General features: G+C 42.3%; 1 protein-coding gene across 3 annotated transcripts in view; it reads left to right on the top strand.

Annotated features, from left to right (window-relative positions):
* Positions 1-879: 879 nt before the first annotated feature.
* ZNF451 (zinc finger protein 451) overlaps positions 880-18,613 on the top strand; it is a 43,903-nt gene continuing 26,169 nt past the window's right edge. The window contains exons 1-9 of one of the 3 annotated variants that reach the window (XM_054062654.1): positions 880-931; positions 4,109-4,195; positions 9,041-9,124; positions 10,084-10,209; positions 11,629-11,740; positions 12,384-12,534; positions 13,902-14,028; positions 14,943-15,096; positions 16,784-16,931. In XM_054062654.1, the coding sequence (XP_053918629.1) occupies positions 4,112-4,195; positions 9,041-9,124; positions 10,084-10,209; positions 11,629-11,740; positions 12,384-12,534; positions 13,902-14,028; positions 14,943-15,096; positions 16,784-16,931 (986 nt within the window). In that variant the 5' untranslated portion in view covers positions 880-931; positions 4,109-4,111. Of the gene's footprint in view, positions 932-2,785; positions 3,060-4,108; positions 4,196-9,040; positions 9,125-10,083; positions 10,210-11,628; positions 11,741-12,383; positions 12,535-13,901; positions 14,029-14,942; positions 15,097-16,783; positions 16,932-18,613 lie in introns of those variants that run through there. The other 2 variants (XM_054062653.1, XM_054062656.1) reach the window with 2 other exon arrangements.

Raw genomic sequence — 18,613 nt, forward strand, 5'->3', positions numbered from 1 at the left:
GAGATGAGATCCACCTCACTAAGCAGGGCAAAGCTATTTTTGCCAATAGGATGGCTGACCACATAATGAGGGCTTTAAAATAAGAAGGAAGGGGGAGGGAGAGAGTAACCAACAATCCTATGAGGGAGCGATGGACGTGGTGGAAGAGCAAAGGGCATGGCACGATGTGACATAGAATCTTAGAATCATAGAATAGTTTGGGTTGGAAGGGACCATAAAGCCCATCCAGTTCCAACCCCCCTGCCATGGGCAGGGACACCTCCCACTGGATCAGGCTGCCCAAGGCCCATCCAACCTGGCCTTGAACACCTCCAGGGGTGGAGCAGCCACAGCTTCCCTGGGCAACGTGTGCCAGTGCCTCACCACTCTCATGGTGAAGATATTCCTCCTTATGTCCAGTCTAAAGCTGCCCCTCTCCAGTTTATACCCGTTCCCTCTCGTCCTATCCCCACAAGCCTTTATGAACAGCCCCTCTCCAGCTTTCTTGTAGCCCCTTCAGGTACTGGAAGGTCGCTATAAGATCTCCTTGGAGCCTTCTCTTCTCCAGGCTGAACAACCCCAACTCTCACAGCGTGTCCTGTCAGAGAAGGTGCTCCAGCCCTCCAGTCATCTTTGTAGCCTCCTCTGGACCCATTCCAACAGCCCCATATCCTTTTTACGCTGAGGATTCCACCACTCCTCGTGCCTGGCCACCCAGCCAGTTTTTCACCCCGCAGAGGGTGGCCCTGTCACACCGTTGCAGGGCTGCCCAACCCCCGCCATCCCTGCAGGGTCCCCCCTCGGGCAGAGGCACCGCTCCCGGGGGGCGGGGCGGGGGGAGGGAACGCGGGGCCAGGCGGGAAGCGACTACAAATCCCAGCAAGCCGCGCGGCCCCCGCCAGCCCGGGGGAAGAGGAAGCGGCGGCGGAGGGGCCGCGGGGAGCGGTGAGGGGTGCGGGGAAAGGGGGGATGGGGAGCGCGGAGAGGAGAGGGGAGGGGAAGGGGCGGGATGGAGTGGGATGGGACCCGGACCCGGACCCGGACCCGGACCCGGATCGGGGCGGTGGGATGGGACGGGATGGAGTGGGACGGGATGGCCGCGGGGCTGAGGCGTTGTGATGGGACTGGGACCTGGACCAGACCCAGACTGGGCCAATGGGATGGGTTCGGGATCCAGACCCAGAGTGAGGAGGTGGGACAGATGCAGGGTCCAGAGCAGGATGATGGGATGGAGCAGGGTAGGATGGAGTGGGATGGATGCAGGACTGGGGCACTGTGATGAGACTGTGACCCAGACCAGACCCAGATCGGTGTGGTGGGATGGGTGCAGGATCCAGACCCGGAGCGGGGCGATGTGATGGAATGGGTGTGGGATCTGGAGTGAGGCAATGGGATGAGATGGGTGCAGGACTGGGGCACTGTGGTGGGACCAGGATCTGGACCTGGACCAGACCCAGATTGGGGTGGTGCGATGGGTGCAGGATCCAGACCCAGGCCAGGGCGATGGGATGGGGTGGAGTGGGATGAGTGCAGAACTGGGGCACTGTGATGGGACTGAGACCTGGACCAGACCCAGATCAGGGTGTTGCAGTGGATGTGAGACCTGAAGCTGGGACTGAGGTGTTGTGATGGAACTGGGACCTGGAGCCAGGGCATTGCGATGGGACCGGGATCTGGATCTGGACCAGGACCAGGACCGGAATGTTGCTATGGGTTTTGGAGCTGGGACTCAGACCAGGATGTTGTGAGGGAAAGGCTGTGGATGGAGTCTTCTTGGATTTCAGTAAAGCCTTTGACACAGTTTCCCACAGCATTCTGCTTAGGAAACTGTCTGGCTCTGGCCTGGACAGGCACACATGCTCCTGGTTGGAAAACTAGTTAGATGGCTGAGCCCAAAGAGTTGTGGTAAATGGAGTTAACTCCAGCTGGAAGCCGGTCACAAGTAGTGTCCCCCAAGGCTCAGTGCTGGGTCCAGTCCTGTTCAATGTCTTTATCAATGACCTGGATGAGGGGATCGAATGTACCCTCAGCAAGTTTGCAAATGACAGTAAGCTGTGTGGAAGTATGGATCTGCTGGAGGGTAGGGAAGCTCTGCAAAGGGATCTGAACAGGCTGGACCGCTGGGCTGAGACCAGTGGCATGGGGCTTAACAAGGCCAAATGCCGGGTCCTGCATTTGGGGCACAACAACCCTATGTAGTGCTACAGACTAAGAGAAGTCTGGATAGAAAGCTGCCTGGGAGAGAAGGACCTGAGGGTGTTGGTTGACAGCGACTGAACATGAGCCAGCGGTGGCCCAAGGCCAATGGTATCTTGGCTTGTATCAGAAACAGCATGACCAGCAGGTCCAGGGAGGTGATTCTGCCCCTGTACTCAGCACTGGTGAGACCACACCTGGAATACTGTGTACAGTTCTGGGCCCCTCACCACAAGAAGGATGTTGAGGCTCTGGAGCATGTCCAGAGAAGAGAAACGAAGCTGGTGAAGGGGCTGGAGAACAAGTCTTATGAGGCGTGGCTGAAGGAACTGGGGTTGTTAAGCCTGGAGAAGAGGAGCCTGAGAGGAGACCTCATTGCTCTCTACAACTACCTGAAAGGAGGTTGGAGAGAGGAGGGAGCTGGCCTCTTCTCTCAAGTGACAGGGGACGGGACAAGAGGGAATGGCCTCAAGCTCTGCCAGGGGATGTTCAGGCTGGACATCAGGAAAAAAAAAATCATAGAAAGGGTCATTGGGCTCTGGCAGAGGCTGCCCAGGAACGTGGTTGAGTCCCCCATCCTTGAAGGTATTTAAAAGATGGATAGACAAGGTGCTCAGGGACATGGTTTAGTGGTTGATAGGAATGGTTGGACTTGATGATCCAAGAGGTCTTTTCCAACCTGGTGCTTCTATGACCAGGATCTGGATCCGCAGCTGTGACTGGGGCGTTGTGATGAGTTCGAGTTGGGACCTGGAAGCTGGACCCAGGGCGTTGTGATGGGCACAGTGCTGTTGCTTGGCAACCCAACCCCTGCAGGTCACCCAACGAAGCCGCCCCTGCCCACCCCAGTACACAGGGTGTGAAGATGCCGGGGGTTGGTGCAGGTAATTAAGCCCCGTGAGTCAACACAGACGGAGTGGTTCCATTTGGTGGGGCCGGTGCTGCAAGACAGGAGCTCCCTGCTTGTCCCTTTCGAAGGTTTCCAGAGTTCAACATGGCATTGAACTCCAAAGCTGCACCATGGACATAGAGGGTTGTGGGTATCGGGGGTGCTGTGTAGGTTAGAATTATGGAATCGCTTGGTTGGAAAAGACCTTGAGATCATCAAGTCCAGCCTTGCCTGCCCAATACTGAATCATATCCCTGAGCATTTCATATACCCATCTTTTAAATACGGGTAGATTAAGTGCCTGGGGATATGATTTAGGCTTTTCCAACCTAGCAATTCTATGATTTTGTAAATCATAGTCATAGAATGGTTTGAGTTGGAAGGGACCTTAAAGCCCATCCAGTTCCACCGCCTCTGCTATGGGCAGGGACACCTCCTGCTAGATCAGGCTGCTCAAAGCCCCATCCAACCTGGCCTTGAACACCTTCAGGGATGGGGCAGCCACAGCTTCCTCGGGCAACCTGTGCCAGTGTCTCACCACTCTCATCATGACAGATTTCTTCCTAATGTCTGATCTAAATCTCCCGCCTTCCAATTTAAACCCATTCCCCCTTGTCCTACCACTCTGTGCCCTTGTAAAAGGTCCCTCCCCAGCATCTGCCAGTCTCTTTAAATACCTCCAGGGACAGGGATTCAACTACCTCCCTGGGCAGCCTCTGCCAGTGCCTGAGAACCCTATCAGTGAAGACTTTTTCCTAGTCTTCAGATTCCAGGGGAATCTGAACTTCCCCTGGCCCAGCTTGAGGCCATTCACTCTTGTGCTAGGCCACGTTTTGCCTGCTGGGAAAAAAATGGTAATGTTTTTCAAATCAAAATTATTATCCCTTTTTGTGGTATTGCTGGTAACAGTCAGTGAGTGATGCAGAGAGACTTGTGGAGTGCACATAGGCTGCAGAGCCAAAGTAGGCATAAAGTGGAAAATGCTATATAGTTAAAGAAAACTTACAAAATAAAATGATGATGCATGTTTTGGTTTCTGTTTAGGTAATGGAGTCTCAGAGCTCTCATGTTGACATTCAAGAGAGCACATCACCAACTTCTGAAAGTGGAGATGAGATTGAGTTTATTGGAGTAAGTAGATCTTGTACTGGAAACTTATGACTTGTAATAAATGTGCTCTTGCTAGCCTGATAAAATAGGAAAGGATCTTTCCATACTGTGTTGATGATCTTGATTACCTTTTGATGGAAAGCCTTACTTTGGATTTAAAGATAATTTAATTCATAAACTTTAAGAAGTTGATCTTAAAGGTTTATCTGCCCTTTATCTGGAAGGGTTTAAGGTTATGTTAGTTGGTCCTGTAGAGAGAATATAGACCTGAGTGTCCTAGCAGGTGATTGGGGGATTAAAGCGGTCAGTGAAGTGTGTTAGAAGTCAATGTAGATTACTTTTCTGATCATCATATCGCATAACACTTTGCTTCATGAATAGTCCCACTGAGGTTAATGGAATAAAGGACTACTTGCTTTGCAAAGCAGTGTTGAAACCGCTGTACTTTATTTAGAAGAGGAGAAAGGATACAAAGGGGTAGAGACTTTGAACAGTCTTCTCAAATTGTGAAGAACTGTATAACAGCTATAGGAAAAGATCTAATGCTGACATATGTGGCTTATATGAATGTAACATTTAATAATTTGAATATCCAAGAAAAATTGAGTGTTTAATGCTGCTGGTGTTCTGGCCTCAAGCTGTCATCAGTGAGGTGCTGCTGGATTGCTGGATGGCAGGAATGCACACAAGAACAGAAAGATGTTTTTTCCCTGAGGAACAAGTCATGTGAATAAGATCAAGTGGTTAATTGATGCTAGGACTAAAACACTGGTTTCCTATGGATTCGACTTATTTTTAATGCTGAACAGTAACTAGATTTTGTGTGTGTATGTGTGTTGTGTTTGATTAAAGCCTAATTTCTGCGTGCAGACTTTCAGTTGCTCAAGTATAAGGGACTAAATTAGTGTTTAGTTGCTCAGGTATGAGGCATGTACATTTTCGTGAATGTTAAGTACTTGATTGTCTCTGAGACTTCTTTGTCTTTTAGTTGATTTGATCAAAATTGACTAATGAGTTCAAAGTTCGTTATATACGCACACAAGCATTTATGTGTAGCGTGGTTGTATAAGCTTCTTTTTCTTGAATCACTGGGCAAAGAATGAGGAGGCCAACAAAGCTCTGAATGTGTGATGATTGAAGGGCTACTGGAGCACCAAGAGCAGTAATGGAAGGAAGAGAGACTTACTAAAATCAGTGCTTCTGTTACTTCTTTTTTCTTGGTTTTGCCTGTGGATAACTTGGAGCCTTTGGGATCCCAGTAAGGATCAGCTCTGAGAGAGGTTGCTGTATAGAGGAAGGTGACTGTGCTTAGGCTTGTTTGTGCAGGACTGGTGTCGGAATGAGGAGCTTTCTGCTGTCACTGATGAATGCAAGGGAAAGGGTGTGTGACACCCACCATCACCTAATGTTAGCCGTGTGTCCTTGGATCTCCCATTTGCTCCTCTTGAGTTACAGTGAACTTGGACTTTCCAAAAGGATTTCTAAACGATTTGGCTGGCTTTAGAGCATCATTTCCATATGATAATGTGTATGAATGGAAGTCTCTAGCCTTCATAAATGTTGTGTAGGAATGCTACCTGATCGTCCAAGTACTGTTTGCTGCACACCCTGAAGACCCAGTTGGCCAGATGGTACTGTCTGAATCGAATTTAAGATATCTAAGTAGTTTCTCTACCTGTTATCACTTTGATAGAAAACAAATAGTTGCAGGCTATGTGATCTATGATTTTCTTTTGTTTGTTTGTTGGGGTTTTTTTGATTGTTTCGGAAAGTTAGGGTTTTTTTGGTGTAGAGTTTGGCTTGGGTTTTTCAGGGGGGAGGGAGGGGAGTTTGAGGTGTTTTTTCCCATTTCAGTCACTTTTCTTGGAGGGTTTGAGGGCTATGACAAGAACTCCTCATTTGATGGAGCAAAAGGAACCTCTGCTGCTGCCCGAGTTTTTGAGCTTTTACAGTCAGATTCACCTTCGTTCCAGAAACTCACAACTGTTCTTCCATAATTTACCACCTTTTCATCCTGCTTTACAAAATATTTTGTCTTCTTAAAATCATTAAATTCTAAGTTTTACATACCAGAAAAAAAAAATAATTTAAGCTACAGTGCAAGCTGTTGTTCCTAATGGCTTAATTCCTTTAGTTAGGATGCTCTGTCCCATATTCTATTTCCTTGGGAAAGATAAGGCAAGAGCGAAGAGATTTGGAGTTTTAATAAGCTCTATAGCACTTAAGTAGACAGAATATTCACGTTGCTATAATCTGCACTGAGAGCACTGGAATCCTCCTGAGCTGTTTCGAGTTTTCTTTAATAGTATTGATCCACTCAGGTTTTTTTTTTTCAGACTGATATCTTTCAACATGAGGTTCGGCGTTATGCTGCTCTGTTAAAAAAAATATAAATTATCCCTGGTAAAGTTGGTGGTTTCCCTAGGCAGAGTGTCTTCTTATCTCTGTTACTCTGTGGAACCTCAAAATAATATGCAGTGTTATTAAGTGTTTAAATAACTCCTGACTCCTCTGTTGTGCTACACTTGCCAACACTGTTAAGGAGGATATTTGTGTTTATTTTCTGTAAACTTTTCTTAAGAATGCTTATATATCCAAAATGGAAAATCGAGTATCAATGTATTTAAGAATTACTTTCATTTTCTGATGCAGTGTTACGTTTATACCAAGTTTTCTTCACTATTGGTGATTTTTATTTCAAAAGTCTGAATTCAAAGCGAAACCTAGTTTCATAGGCCCCAGCTTATTCTATAAGGAGCTCTAAAATAGATTTCAGTTTCAGATCCAGGAAAACCAAACATTCTTCATGAACTTTTTGAGATGTTTTGGCTGTACTTCATAACAAAAGATAGGTCTGTTTTCTGTCCTGGAGGAGTTGGAACAGCCACTTACTTTCTTGCAAATGAATGTTTGGTTTTCCTTTGAACATAAAGAGAACTTCTGGCCTATTTTTGGAACTGATGATATTAGGGAAACAGATTCATTAAAAACTACTGCAGTTCTTTGAATTCCTACAGAATTCCTAAGGAACTGGTGAATTTTTTGGATTTCCTTGTAGTTGGTATTTTCCGATCAAAATGATATCTGAAGAACACTTGGCGCTGGGATATACCAAACCCAAATGATTTACTGAAACACTATTGTTACCATTTAAATGTTTTGTTTCCTTCCCTCCTGAGGTGTTAAATATTCTGTGTATCTAAATATTAGATATACAGACTTGAGTATTTGTGTCTGGCTTTCAGTTGCATCACAACAGATATTTTTTTGTTTATTTTAATATAAGCTTGTTCCATGATAATTAGTGTGTTTACATGTGTATACACAGTTATGCTCCCATAAATATTTTGTTGATGTTGTCTGTGGTCACATATATTGAAAACTAGTTTCTGTATGCCACTGTGTGTGTAATTATGCAGAAGTTTAATTGTGCTTTTTAAGAAAGCTCTGTGTGTGCTCTGAATGCATGTAAAGCTTAAGACTGAACGAACAAATGAAAAGCCTTACATGATGTATCAGTGGACCTGGTGTCTGTTAGCGAGGTCTGGTTGATTGAAAAGAGGGAGGGGAAGAACGTGAGGCCACAATTTAGGGCTTTTTGAGTCAGTAAAAATGAGCTTCGCAGAACTCCTTGAGAAGAAGCTGTCCTGGGAGATGAATATGAGGCTCCATTTTTATCAGCCACCAATTAAACAGATGTGATTATATGAGCTGTTACAATTGATATTTTGCATAGCATACTGAAATGATAGTTCTGTTGATTTAATGCAAGTGCTTTCAACCAGAGCTACGGGTAATACAGGAGACGCGATATCTGCCTGCAAATTCAGAAGATTATTTTCTATCAATTAAAACATTAAAATTTTTCTAGTAACCCAAATAGCTGTGTGCTCGCAGCCCACAAGTCCAAGCATATCCTGGGCTGCATCAAAAGAAGTAAGACCAGCAGGTCGAGGGATGTGATTCTGCCCCTCTACTCCACTCTTGGGAGACCTCATCTGGAGTACAGCATTCAGTTCTGAAATCCTCAGTATAGGAAGGACATTGATCTGTTAGAGTGAGTCCAGAGGAGGCCCGGTAGATGATCAGGGGGCTGGAGCACCTCCTGTATAAGGACAGGCTGAGAGAGTAGGGGTTGTTCAGCCTGGAGATGAGAAGGCTCTGGGGAGACCTTATAGCAGCCTCCAGTACTTCAAGGGGGCTACAGGAAAGCTGGGGAAGGACTCTTGATAAGGGAGTGCAAGTAGAGGATGATGGATAACTGTTTTAAACTGAAAGAGGGAAGATATAGATGAGTTGTCAGGAAGAAATTCTTCATGATGAGAATGGTGAGGCACTGGCATAGTTTGCCCAGTAAAGTCGTGGCTGCCCCATCTCTGGAAGTGTTCACGGCCGGGTTGGATGAGGCTTTGAGCGATGTGATCCAGTGGAAAGTGTCCCTGTCCATGTCTGAGGGGTAGAACTAGGTTATCTTTAAGGTCTCTTCCAGCCCAAACCATTCTGTGATACTGTGGCTTGTGTGAAATTCTCAGAAGGCCACTATGGACATTTAAAGGGAAGAACAGTCCTAGACTCAGTCTTTCTTCATGAGGGTGGTTTCTATCCTGGGCTGTTGAGTAAAGATGTGAAGATCTGGGTTGATACCTATATGTTAACTTGATATTTTAATTATTTGTGACTACTTAGTTATATGTTCTACCAATTTGGTTGATTAGTCTGTTAAGTGGAAAAGTTGCCATGCATGAATTTCATTACTGCACCCTCTTGAAACCTAGGATAAATTCTCCTTCAGGTATTGCTAATGCTGTCAGTGTTCTCTGAGAAAGACAATTTAATGTTTTGTCTGTGTTTTTAACACTTTTTCAGGAAGAACCTTTAAGACCTGTACTTGAATGCATTGATCTCGTCAGTAGTGAGGATGAAGAACCTAACAGCAGTTCTTGTGTTCATGTGAGTATGTGATATATTTGGGGACTTCTTCACTGAATAAAATAATTAATCCCCTGTTTTTTTTCCCGTCGGTTACTCTTCACAAAAAAAACCTTTTTAGAGGTATTTTTAACAAGTTAGTAAATAAATAACACTATATTGAATTATTTTGATTTTTACCTACTGTTGAATGGAAAGTAAGAACGCCAACATTTCATTTTTTCCAGAGCCATTTTTTGCCGCCTTGAAATCAGCCTGGAACTTTTACTTGGCTTTCATTGATTTTTAGCAAGTGTGGTGAAGGAATATGCCACTTCACAAATGACCTCAAAAGTAGACCTGTCTGTTCTCTAGCCTACAGGTGTATCTGGCATCCTCCCAGGCCTTTTTCTTCTAAAACAAAATTTTAGCAGCAATACATTTTCTAGGTTAGAGGACCTTATTCTTACGACAACCTGATCTTAACTTGGGCTCATTCTTCAAAATCCATCGTAAGAATGAATGACTTGGAAGAAGGCTGGTCAATTCCTGGGTCCCCCAAGCTTATTGTGTCTATGCTACGGGGCCTTTGAGAGGGACCGTGACTGAGAATGACACTACTAGAGCTGGTTTTGGTGGCAGTGGCCATCTCAACTTACATTTTTTGTTGTTGTAGTAGAGGATATGTGTTACTAAACCTGGTTCTTAAGGAAAAGTGGGCCTTCGATACATGCACGGGCTCACTCCACAGGGATGATTGCTAGAGCTGGTTGTGTAGCCGCAGCAAACTGCCTATCATTTATGCTAGAAGAAGCTGATTATCTGCCTTCCTGAAAGTATTGGGTATTGATGTCTTAGTTTTCAGATGGGCTGCATATTGGCATTGACGTCTTTAAGTAAATTCTTCTAAGTAGGTAAACAAAATTCCTAATCTGTAATTTTTTAGACTTGTAGGACACTCAGCACAATTGCCAATTAAAATTTTACCTTTTCAATTATAGAGAAATATTAAGCGTAAAGATCACATTGACTATCAGAAAGAACGAGTTGCATCAACCTTGGATCGTCTGGCACGCCATGTTGAAGTAGAGAAACAGCAAAAAGAAGAGAAAAATAAAGCCTTTAAGGTATTGAATGTGTTCTGTTTCAGTAGAATTGCCTAACACAGGTGTTGTACTTACAGGTGTGTTTATTTTTATTATTAAGTAAATGAAAAGATTGGTGACCCAGACCTGGAACTAGGAAGTAGAGATTTTTCCTTCTGGTACGTTGTTTAAAACACAATATGGACTTCGTCTCTTCTGTGGATTTTAACTGATGAATTTGCTAGTCTTACTGCAGTTCCTGAGGAAAAAAGTAACCTAATGTAATGCAAACCAATAGCAAAAGCTTCTCTTGTTTGATGCTGTGGTCCCTCTGCAATATATACAATACTCTGGTTAAATAATTGAAAAGTAACAGTTATTACAAACCACCATGCAGCAAACCTAGTTATTTACCTGGTCTTCTCTGAGACTTTCAGGGAGTGGTTTGTTAGGTTAATTCTCTGTATCCAGTAATGTTTGGTAAGGGGATAAAATTTCCTGTATATAAGACATAATTTTGAAGTTGATTCCTATTAATTGTGTTATGCAGCCATTTGAAAGCCATGGATTTTTTTTTTTATATTACAAACTGGGAGGTGTAGTCAATAGGGCTGAAGGTAGGGCTGCTGTCAGTGGGACCTGGACAGCTTGAAGGAATGGGCTTGCAAGAACGTCATGAAATTGAACCAGGGACAAATGCAAATCCAATATTTGTAGAACATGTTGACTTTCCAGGCTAATTTTTGAACAACGTTAAAGGCTTTTAAAGTCACATGATTATACTATAGTTCCAGCTTGTTATAGTCTACAATAGCTACGTAACTGTACTATTATACAACAGAGTAAAAGGCTGTTAAATGTAGTCCAAGGTAGCCTCTAAGTCCAGAGGCTACATCCCCCTCCTGTTTCCTCCACTTAGAATTTGACAATCTGTTAGTATCTCCACACACATCTTTTCAACTGTAAAGCTATGTAGCTCTTAAAGCAGTCTGAGAATGAAAGCTAAAAAATCCTTTTGTTGGTGATGAATATTTTTCTGCCCAGTGGTTCCTTACACCTCATCAGGTAGTGAAATCTGCAGAATTAAAATAATTCTTCAAAGTGAAACTGCCCTTTTTTAGCTGTTGCAGTGGAACAAATGAACTCTTTGGATGGACTCATTATTTGTTTCTTTTTATAATCTTATCTTAATCGTGTATGTGCTTCAGGAACTTCAGTAGGTGTAGTAGAAGTAAATTAGTTGACGTGAACTGTGGCTTTGGGGTACAAAAATTAGTACCATTTTTTAAATTTATTTTTTTATTCCTTTTTTATTGTGTTATATAGAAGTTGTATTATTTATATTTTACCCCCCCTTAGCTTTTTAGAGACCCACATGTAACTTTTGGCGTGTGTACTTAATCTTAAATTATTTTATTCTTAAATTTGATTGCATCTTGCCTGATGTGTTCTCCCTTTCAGGAGAAAGTTGATTCCCAATATGCTCACGGATTGCAAGAACTAGAATTTATTCGGGAACACAGTGATACAGAAGCTGCAAGATTGTGTGTTGACCAGTGGTTAAAAATGCCAGGTAAGAATAGGAAACCGAGGAAACATATGACTGAAACTTAGTCCCGCTTTGCAAAATAGGACATCTGAGAGTTTCTTTGAGCAGTGCTGACATTGAGCTTCCAGGTGCCTCTTATGCATAACCAAATCTTACAATATTAACTTCTCTAGAGTGTGGCATCTGAAAGTTCTTATATACTGATGTCCACAAAAGCTATTCTTCTGATGTTTTGCTACTTAGAAAATTTAATATATAAAGTCTAAAAGCCACTAAGGCAATGTTAAATAGTTTTATAAGCAAAGTTGCTAGAAGGAAAAATATTGCTATAGAACTGTTACTGAGGAAAATGTCTACATTAGTAAGTATAATTTTAGGAAGTTCCGTCAATTTAAAATATTGTCTGGAGGACCTGGAGGAAGGGCATCAAAGTGTTTGTAGTCAACCTCCTGGGTATTCGAGGGACAGATTCTTCAGCTGAAAGAGCAGACTTACCGTAGTAGGAGTGAGTTGCAATGTATTGTTAGCTTTTTTTAAGAATCAGTATAACTTTGTAGAGTCATAAAGGTAAGGTTGGAAAAGACCACTTTGCTTGTACGTTATTTTGTTCGTTTTCTTAACCAGAATCTTAATTATAGGGACTGAAGTGCTTTGTTTTATAACACAGGTCTCAAACCAGGCACTGTTAACAGTGGAAAAAGGAGTGTCCATAAGAGGGGAGGTCAGATGCCAGTCAACAGCAGTCCCATATCTTGTCCTGTGATGCATTGTAACAGAGAGTTTGATAATAGACATCTTCTCCTAGGTCACCTTCAAAGGTAAGGAGATAGTGCATGCGCTCAGTGCAAGAAATAGTAGTAAAAGAATATGCTCTAGCTTAGGACATCAGCGTCAAGTCTACTTTAATCTGCCTATGCTGACAAAATTCCATTTTGAGAGCAGACTAATATGTTACAGATTTTATATAGATGGGTATGATGAACTTCCTGTTTGGTTGTTCTTCAGGGAAGGGGGTTTCTTTGAGTTTGTTTGTGTTGGGTTTTTGGTTGTCCAGTCAGAATTGATTTCTTCCTCGTGTTGAGTGGTTTTTTTAATACCTGGTTTTTTTTGTGGAACTTCTCCAGTTCTGTTATTTCTTCATCTAAACTTGAAAAAGAGCAAAAGGCTAACGTATGCAACTTGGTGATGAGATAAAAAAGATACACCTAATGAAGGGAAAGAGGAGCAAAGAGTAGAATTCACTGCTAGTCACTGCTAGTCAGCACTCCCTGGGTCTGGGGTCAATTCCTGCTTATACCACCTTTTAACTGGTGAATGTGGTGTGGGCGAGGTGATATGGAGAGAGGCTGAGAGGAATACTGTTGGTTAACCCTGGTATGCAGCTCAGCCCCACACAGCTGCTGACTCCCTCACCCGAGTGGGATGGGGAAAAGAATCAGAAGAGTGCAAAAGTGAGAAAACTCTAAGCTGAGATAAACCCACTTTGATTAGTTAAGCAAAATAATGAATTCCCATTGGTGAGCAGCACTATCACACACAACAGTTAATTGGGAAGACAAACAACATCACTCTAAACATCCTCCCCTTCTTCCTCCCCCTGCTTTATATGGTGACCATGAGGTCATATGGTGTGGAACATCCCTTGGGAAGGTCCGTTGGGGTCAGCTGTCCTGGCTATGTCCTCTCCCTGCCTCAGTCTGCTCACTGGTGGCATAGCCTGAAAAATAGAGAAGACCTTGACTCTGTGCAAGCATAACTCAGTAACAGCTAAAACATCCCTGTGATATCAACAGTGTTGTTCATAAATCCAAAACACAGTGCAATACAAGCGGCTACAAAGAAAACTAACTCTGTTTCAGCCAGAACTAATGCACAGATGTAAACGTAAATGCATTTTAAAAATCCCTCTGTAGGAAAACGGATGTTTTATCGGTGTTCTTGCTCTTAAAAACAGTATGATTCCCCTGCAAAATGGTCATTATAACAGGCAAGCTGCAAGGAGAATCACTTCTGTATAGGATACTTCAACTGATATAGTTAAGGATAGGTCATGTGAGGAATTTTAGAGTTGAGGTTGATTTGATTGTTTTTTCTCCAAGAGCTTCAAAAGACACAATTTTTCCCATTAAAAAACATTTTGACTGTTCTGAGGGGGCTGGTTTGTTAATTATTTCTTCCTCTCCAGGTTTGATCACTCTCCTTGTGACCCAACAATCACATTACATGGACCCCCAAATAACGCTGTTGCCTGTGTGATATGCTGCAAAAGATTTTCAACCTCTCAGCAGTACAATGACCACCTATTATCTAAGGCAAGATCATAAGGATAAGTAACTAGCCTGACCAAACATAGTAGAGGGATTTTCAAAACATAATATTATGCACTGATATCTCTTTTTTCTATTAACTCTCTCTCCCCTCCCTTCTTTTAGTCTTCAAGATAGTTTTCCTTATTTTGCTGTGTTTCAAACATCTGGTGTCTCCTGAAAGTACTTGTATTTGACCTGACGATTACATTGTGATTTCCAGTGTACTTTTGAGAGACCTTAGTTCTGTCTTGAACCTCTTGTCCCTCTGTTGGTGCAGTCAAAAGGAATTCCTTTCTTTTGCTGTGGAAAGACAAAGATAATCCTAAACAATGCGGTGAAAGAAAGCATAAGCATGTCATGAAGGTTATTTGAGTGATGTAAGAAAGAAGTAAGCAAAAATGTCAGAAGCAAAATTAAAGGATTTTTGCCCTGCAGGCAGAGATCTGAAGTGGATGTAGGAGAAGAAGGGTGAGCTGACCTCTATCAAAGTCACAGGCCCATCGGGCTACTCTGAGGAGCAGCATTTTGAAAAGTTGGTGGTTATCAAGATAGGGAAGAAACGACATGAGGAACAACATATTTTAGTGACAGGGGGAGCCTTTTCCGAGAGCATGGGTGAAGGGATTAGCTAACAATTGATGGAGCCTGTAGTCTCTGGGGAAGGTGGTTGCTCCCAGCGGTACAGGAAGGGAATGGAGAAGTTGCCAGTGTAGTAAGGATGAGTAGCTGAGTTTGATGGCAGTTTGGCCATTTTATCTCACAAGCTGAAATGCAGAGGGCTGGGCTCTAGATAAATACAGAAACCTAAAAATGCAAATATTGCCACGGAACAGAGAGAAGAATAGAAGGACACAAGGAGAACTGGAACTGATCTCTTGACTTCGTATTTTTCGTAACTAGAACATGTTCTCTTCCAGATCAATGAAAATGATGGACATAAAAAAGATCTCCCTCCACAGCATATTCAGTGTTTTGCATGCCCAAATTGCTTCCTTCTTTTCACCAAGAGAGACGAGTGCTTGCAGCATATGTCAGGGAAGAACCACTTCCTCCAGGTTTCTAAATTGAGTGGTATGTTGTTTCTAAGTGTACTGCTTTTCATTCCTTTTGGTAATTGATCCTCATCACTGAAATTGCTTACATTTTTCTGCTGTGTGAAAAAGCTTGAGGTTTTTAAGTTTGTTTTTTATGAATTCTTATTTTTTTAAGGTCTTTATTGTGATACAGCTCTTTAAAAGGGAGTGCTTTGAAATTCGTATTTTGGTGTAGAAATGATTAGCTGAAACAGTGCTGCTGCTCTGATGCCTTGCACTGGCCACATTGCTACAGAAGGCTAAAATACTGTTCATGTGGTGACATGGTAACATTCTGGACCATACTTACTAGATTCCACAGAAGATATCTGATCACAGTCTTGAAAACAGGGTTAATGACCAGTCATATCTCTGCTGACATTTCAGCTTTGCATAAGCAATAGGCATTAAAGGATTTACTTGAGGTAGATGGCTGAGGCAGATGAGATGCAGGCAGAGTTGACTTCTTATTCAAGAAGCTGCCATATTTTTGATAGTGTAGCTTTCAGGATAAGCCTATATGGCCAAAAGGATGGATGTAGTTACTTCTTATCTTCATAACTAAATCTTCTACTTTTTCCATCTCCGAGAGAGGCTGCATGAAGTGTACAGTCAAGATACACTTTGATGAAGTCTTCCTGCAGGTTGGGTCAGTACTGCCATCTTCATGGAAGTGACAGTCAGTTGCAAGCTTCTGAATTCTCTCATGCATTGCAAATCTAATGTAGTTTTATTCTCAAACAGATTATTAATTCTGAATGTGCTGACTGTAGATGCCTTTAAAATCAGGCCGTAGGTTTTAAAGGTTACTGGTGAGCTATTGCTTTGAAAAGATTAAAGCACAAAAATGTGTGTTCTTTAGAAATGGCTAATCCTTAGCTCAGAATAAAAAAGTAAATTCTCCATTTTTTCCTTTCCATTGGTAAGTCTTCATGATTAATATTATCAGCATGGTCTGTAAGATCTGGCACTGCAGTTACTTGAAAGGTATAACCTCAAATTACTGCCTGCTGGTCATCACATCTTATTAAAAAGATTAGAATAGAATTTTCTTCTTAAGATGCAGGACATTTAACAGCAACATATGGTTCACGAGCCATTTCCCATTCTCTTTTCAATAGAAATTTTTTTCTTCTGCTGGTACCTGGGCTTAGATATGGCATGTGTACTTGGAGCCACAGAAAGTCCTGCACCTAAAAATTTAAGGAGAGTTAACACTGAGGATGGAGAGAGAGAGAGAGATGGTCAAAGTATATGGGAACTTGCTCGATGAATTGCATACTTTTTTTAAACACAGTATGGCTTTAAACAAAAGTATATTTAGTAAGAGTAGACAGGAAGGTCCTTACTGACCTTCTCCTCCATCTATCACCACCTAAGAGAGATCTGACCTGACCTTGAAAAAGAGGAAAAGGGAAGTAGAATCAGTCACTGAGTATTAAGAGGCAAGATGCAAACAGATTCAGGTATGAGATTGTTACGGAAGTTTAAAAAAAAAGGCAGTTTAAGGCAGTTTCACTTGAAGCTTCCATTGCACAGTTACTGTGACTCTGCTGACACACGGTAACTTGCTTTCTGAACCCTGTGACGAGTGAGTACAGTTGTAACTGTGACATTTGAGAGCTGAAATACTATGAAAGAACTCTTTAATGTATGGTTACATTTTCTGCCATTCCATGTTATAGATGAAATGAAGGCTGACCTTCCTCTACCTTTCCCATCATATGCAAAGAACCTTCTGATATCTCTGTGCAAAGAGGTCCCCTTCCAAGTGAAGTGTATATCCTGTTACCAGATACTGCGCTCGCACATGGAATTAACGGCTCATTTCAGGTTTGTGAGAGACAGCTGTCTTTATAATGTGGACACCCATAGATTGATATCAGGTAGGCAGACGTGTCCTTAGTGGTGGTGGATTTCAGGGCGTCTGGGACCATCTGAATGTTAACTTGCTGAGTAAAGTGTCAAAAAACTGCTCCTTTTCCATACCTTTTACCCCACCTTACCCCACACAATCCGCTGTAAGTGCTGAATGATGCCTGTATTATTGTGTTACTTTCTGTAACAGAACAACAGAACTTGGTCTCTGTTTCACTATTTTTAAGTTGGCAGCATTTGGATTCTGAGACATACTTCATCAACAACATAAGTCTATGCGCTAGTTTTGGAAATTAGCACCTCATTCTCTTTCAGGTGCAGAGACTACATAGGCACTGGATGTTTTTGTTGACAAGCAATTGAATTGTCACAACAATAATTGCCATTTTTAACCATCAACCTTGAAACAGTGTATCTTAGCTTAGAAGAAAATCTGTGAATCTAAATAAGAAACATTAGAATCCACCTATTTTTACCAATAAGTAGCAAGTCTGTCTACTCTGGTAGCATAGAATTCTGGAGTCCTGGAACTGATGAATTCTTTGCACACATACACGCTGAGCTGCTGGTTGCTTATGGTAAACATTCTCTTGTGGGGTGTTGTTGAGATGCTTGAAAATGTAGTAATCGATGGAGAGAGTCTGAGTGAGGTAGCGTTTCGCAGCCAAGTTCTTGCAGCTTCTGCAGATTCATTTGCAAGACCTGTGGTCAGGCATTGCCATAAAGAACAAGTGGTCCTTTTTGATTGACCAGTTTTGCAAGTAAATGTTATAGTTCTTGGTCCTTTTTATCGACTTTCTGGCAACGCTTCTTTGTTGTCATGGTTTTGCCAGGATTCAAGAAGTTGCAGTGGATGATTCCACTTGCCAACCACCAAAGAGTGACCATGACTATGTTCTGATACAGCTTTGGTTTGGGGAAGTGTTTTGGTGTTTTGCCTTGGTCCAGCTACTGTGTGGAACACCGTTCATTGTTTTAAAGAACCTATTTTTTTGAAACATGTCACAGTATGATCAGAAAATGGATCATTTTTGTTGTGCGAAAGAAGAGTAGAGCAGACTTTGTAACTGTTTTTTTATTTTTGTTTGGCTCATGTAGTGGCCATTTGTTGAGCTTTTTTGATTTTCCATTTTGGTGCAAATGTCAAACAAGTGTTGAATGGCCAGCGTTTAGTTCTTCTGCAGCCTCTTGAGTTGTTTGTGTTGGTCTGCTTCAATTCTGGCCCTCAGTTGGTTGTCATTTATTGCAGGAGGACCTCCACCATCCCCCTTGTCCTCAAGGTGTTTGCTTCTGTAAACAAAATGTTTGGAACCAATGTTGGGTTCATTGATGATCCCCTGGCCAAAGGCTTAGTTGATATTGCTAGCGTTTTCTGCTTTATATCTACTTGCTCAAATTTGCTTTTTTCCCCATCTTTAATTTGATAGATTAATATTAGAAAGAATGAACAATGAAACCTAAACCATTAGCGTACATATGCAAAGCAGACTTCATGCTTTAAAATGGTGCACAACATGAACACAGTTAAATAAAAGTTTAATCCAAAACAAGCATCGCAGTTTAGAACAACATAAACAGCAATTATTTTTGCACCGACCCAATAATAGATGTGTTAAAATATACACAGGACACTTATT

Source organism: Cuculus canorus, chromosome 3 (genome assembly GCF_017976375.1).
Source record: "Cuculus canorus isolate bCucCan1 chromosome 3, bCucCan1.pri, whole genome shotgun sequence".
NCBI classification, from domain to species: Eukaryota; Metazoa; Chordata; class Aves; order Cuculiformes; family Cuculidae; genus Cuculus; species Cuculus canorus.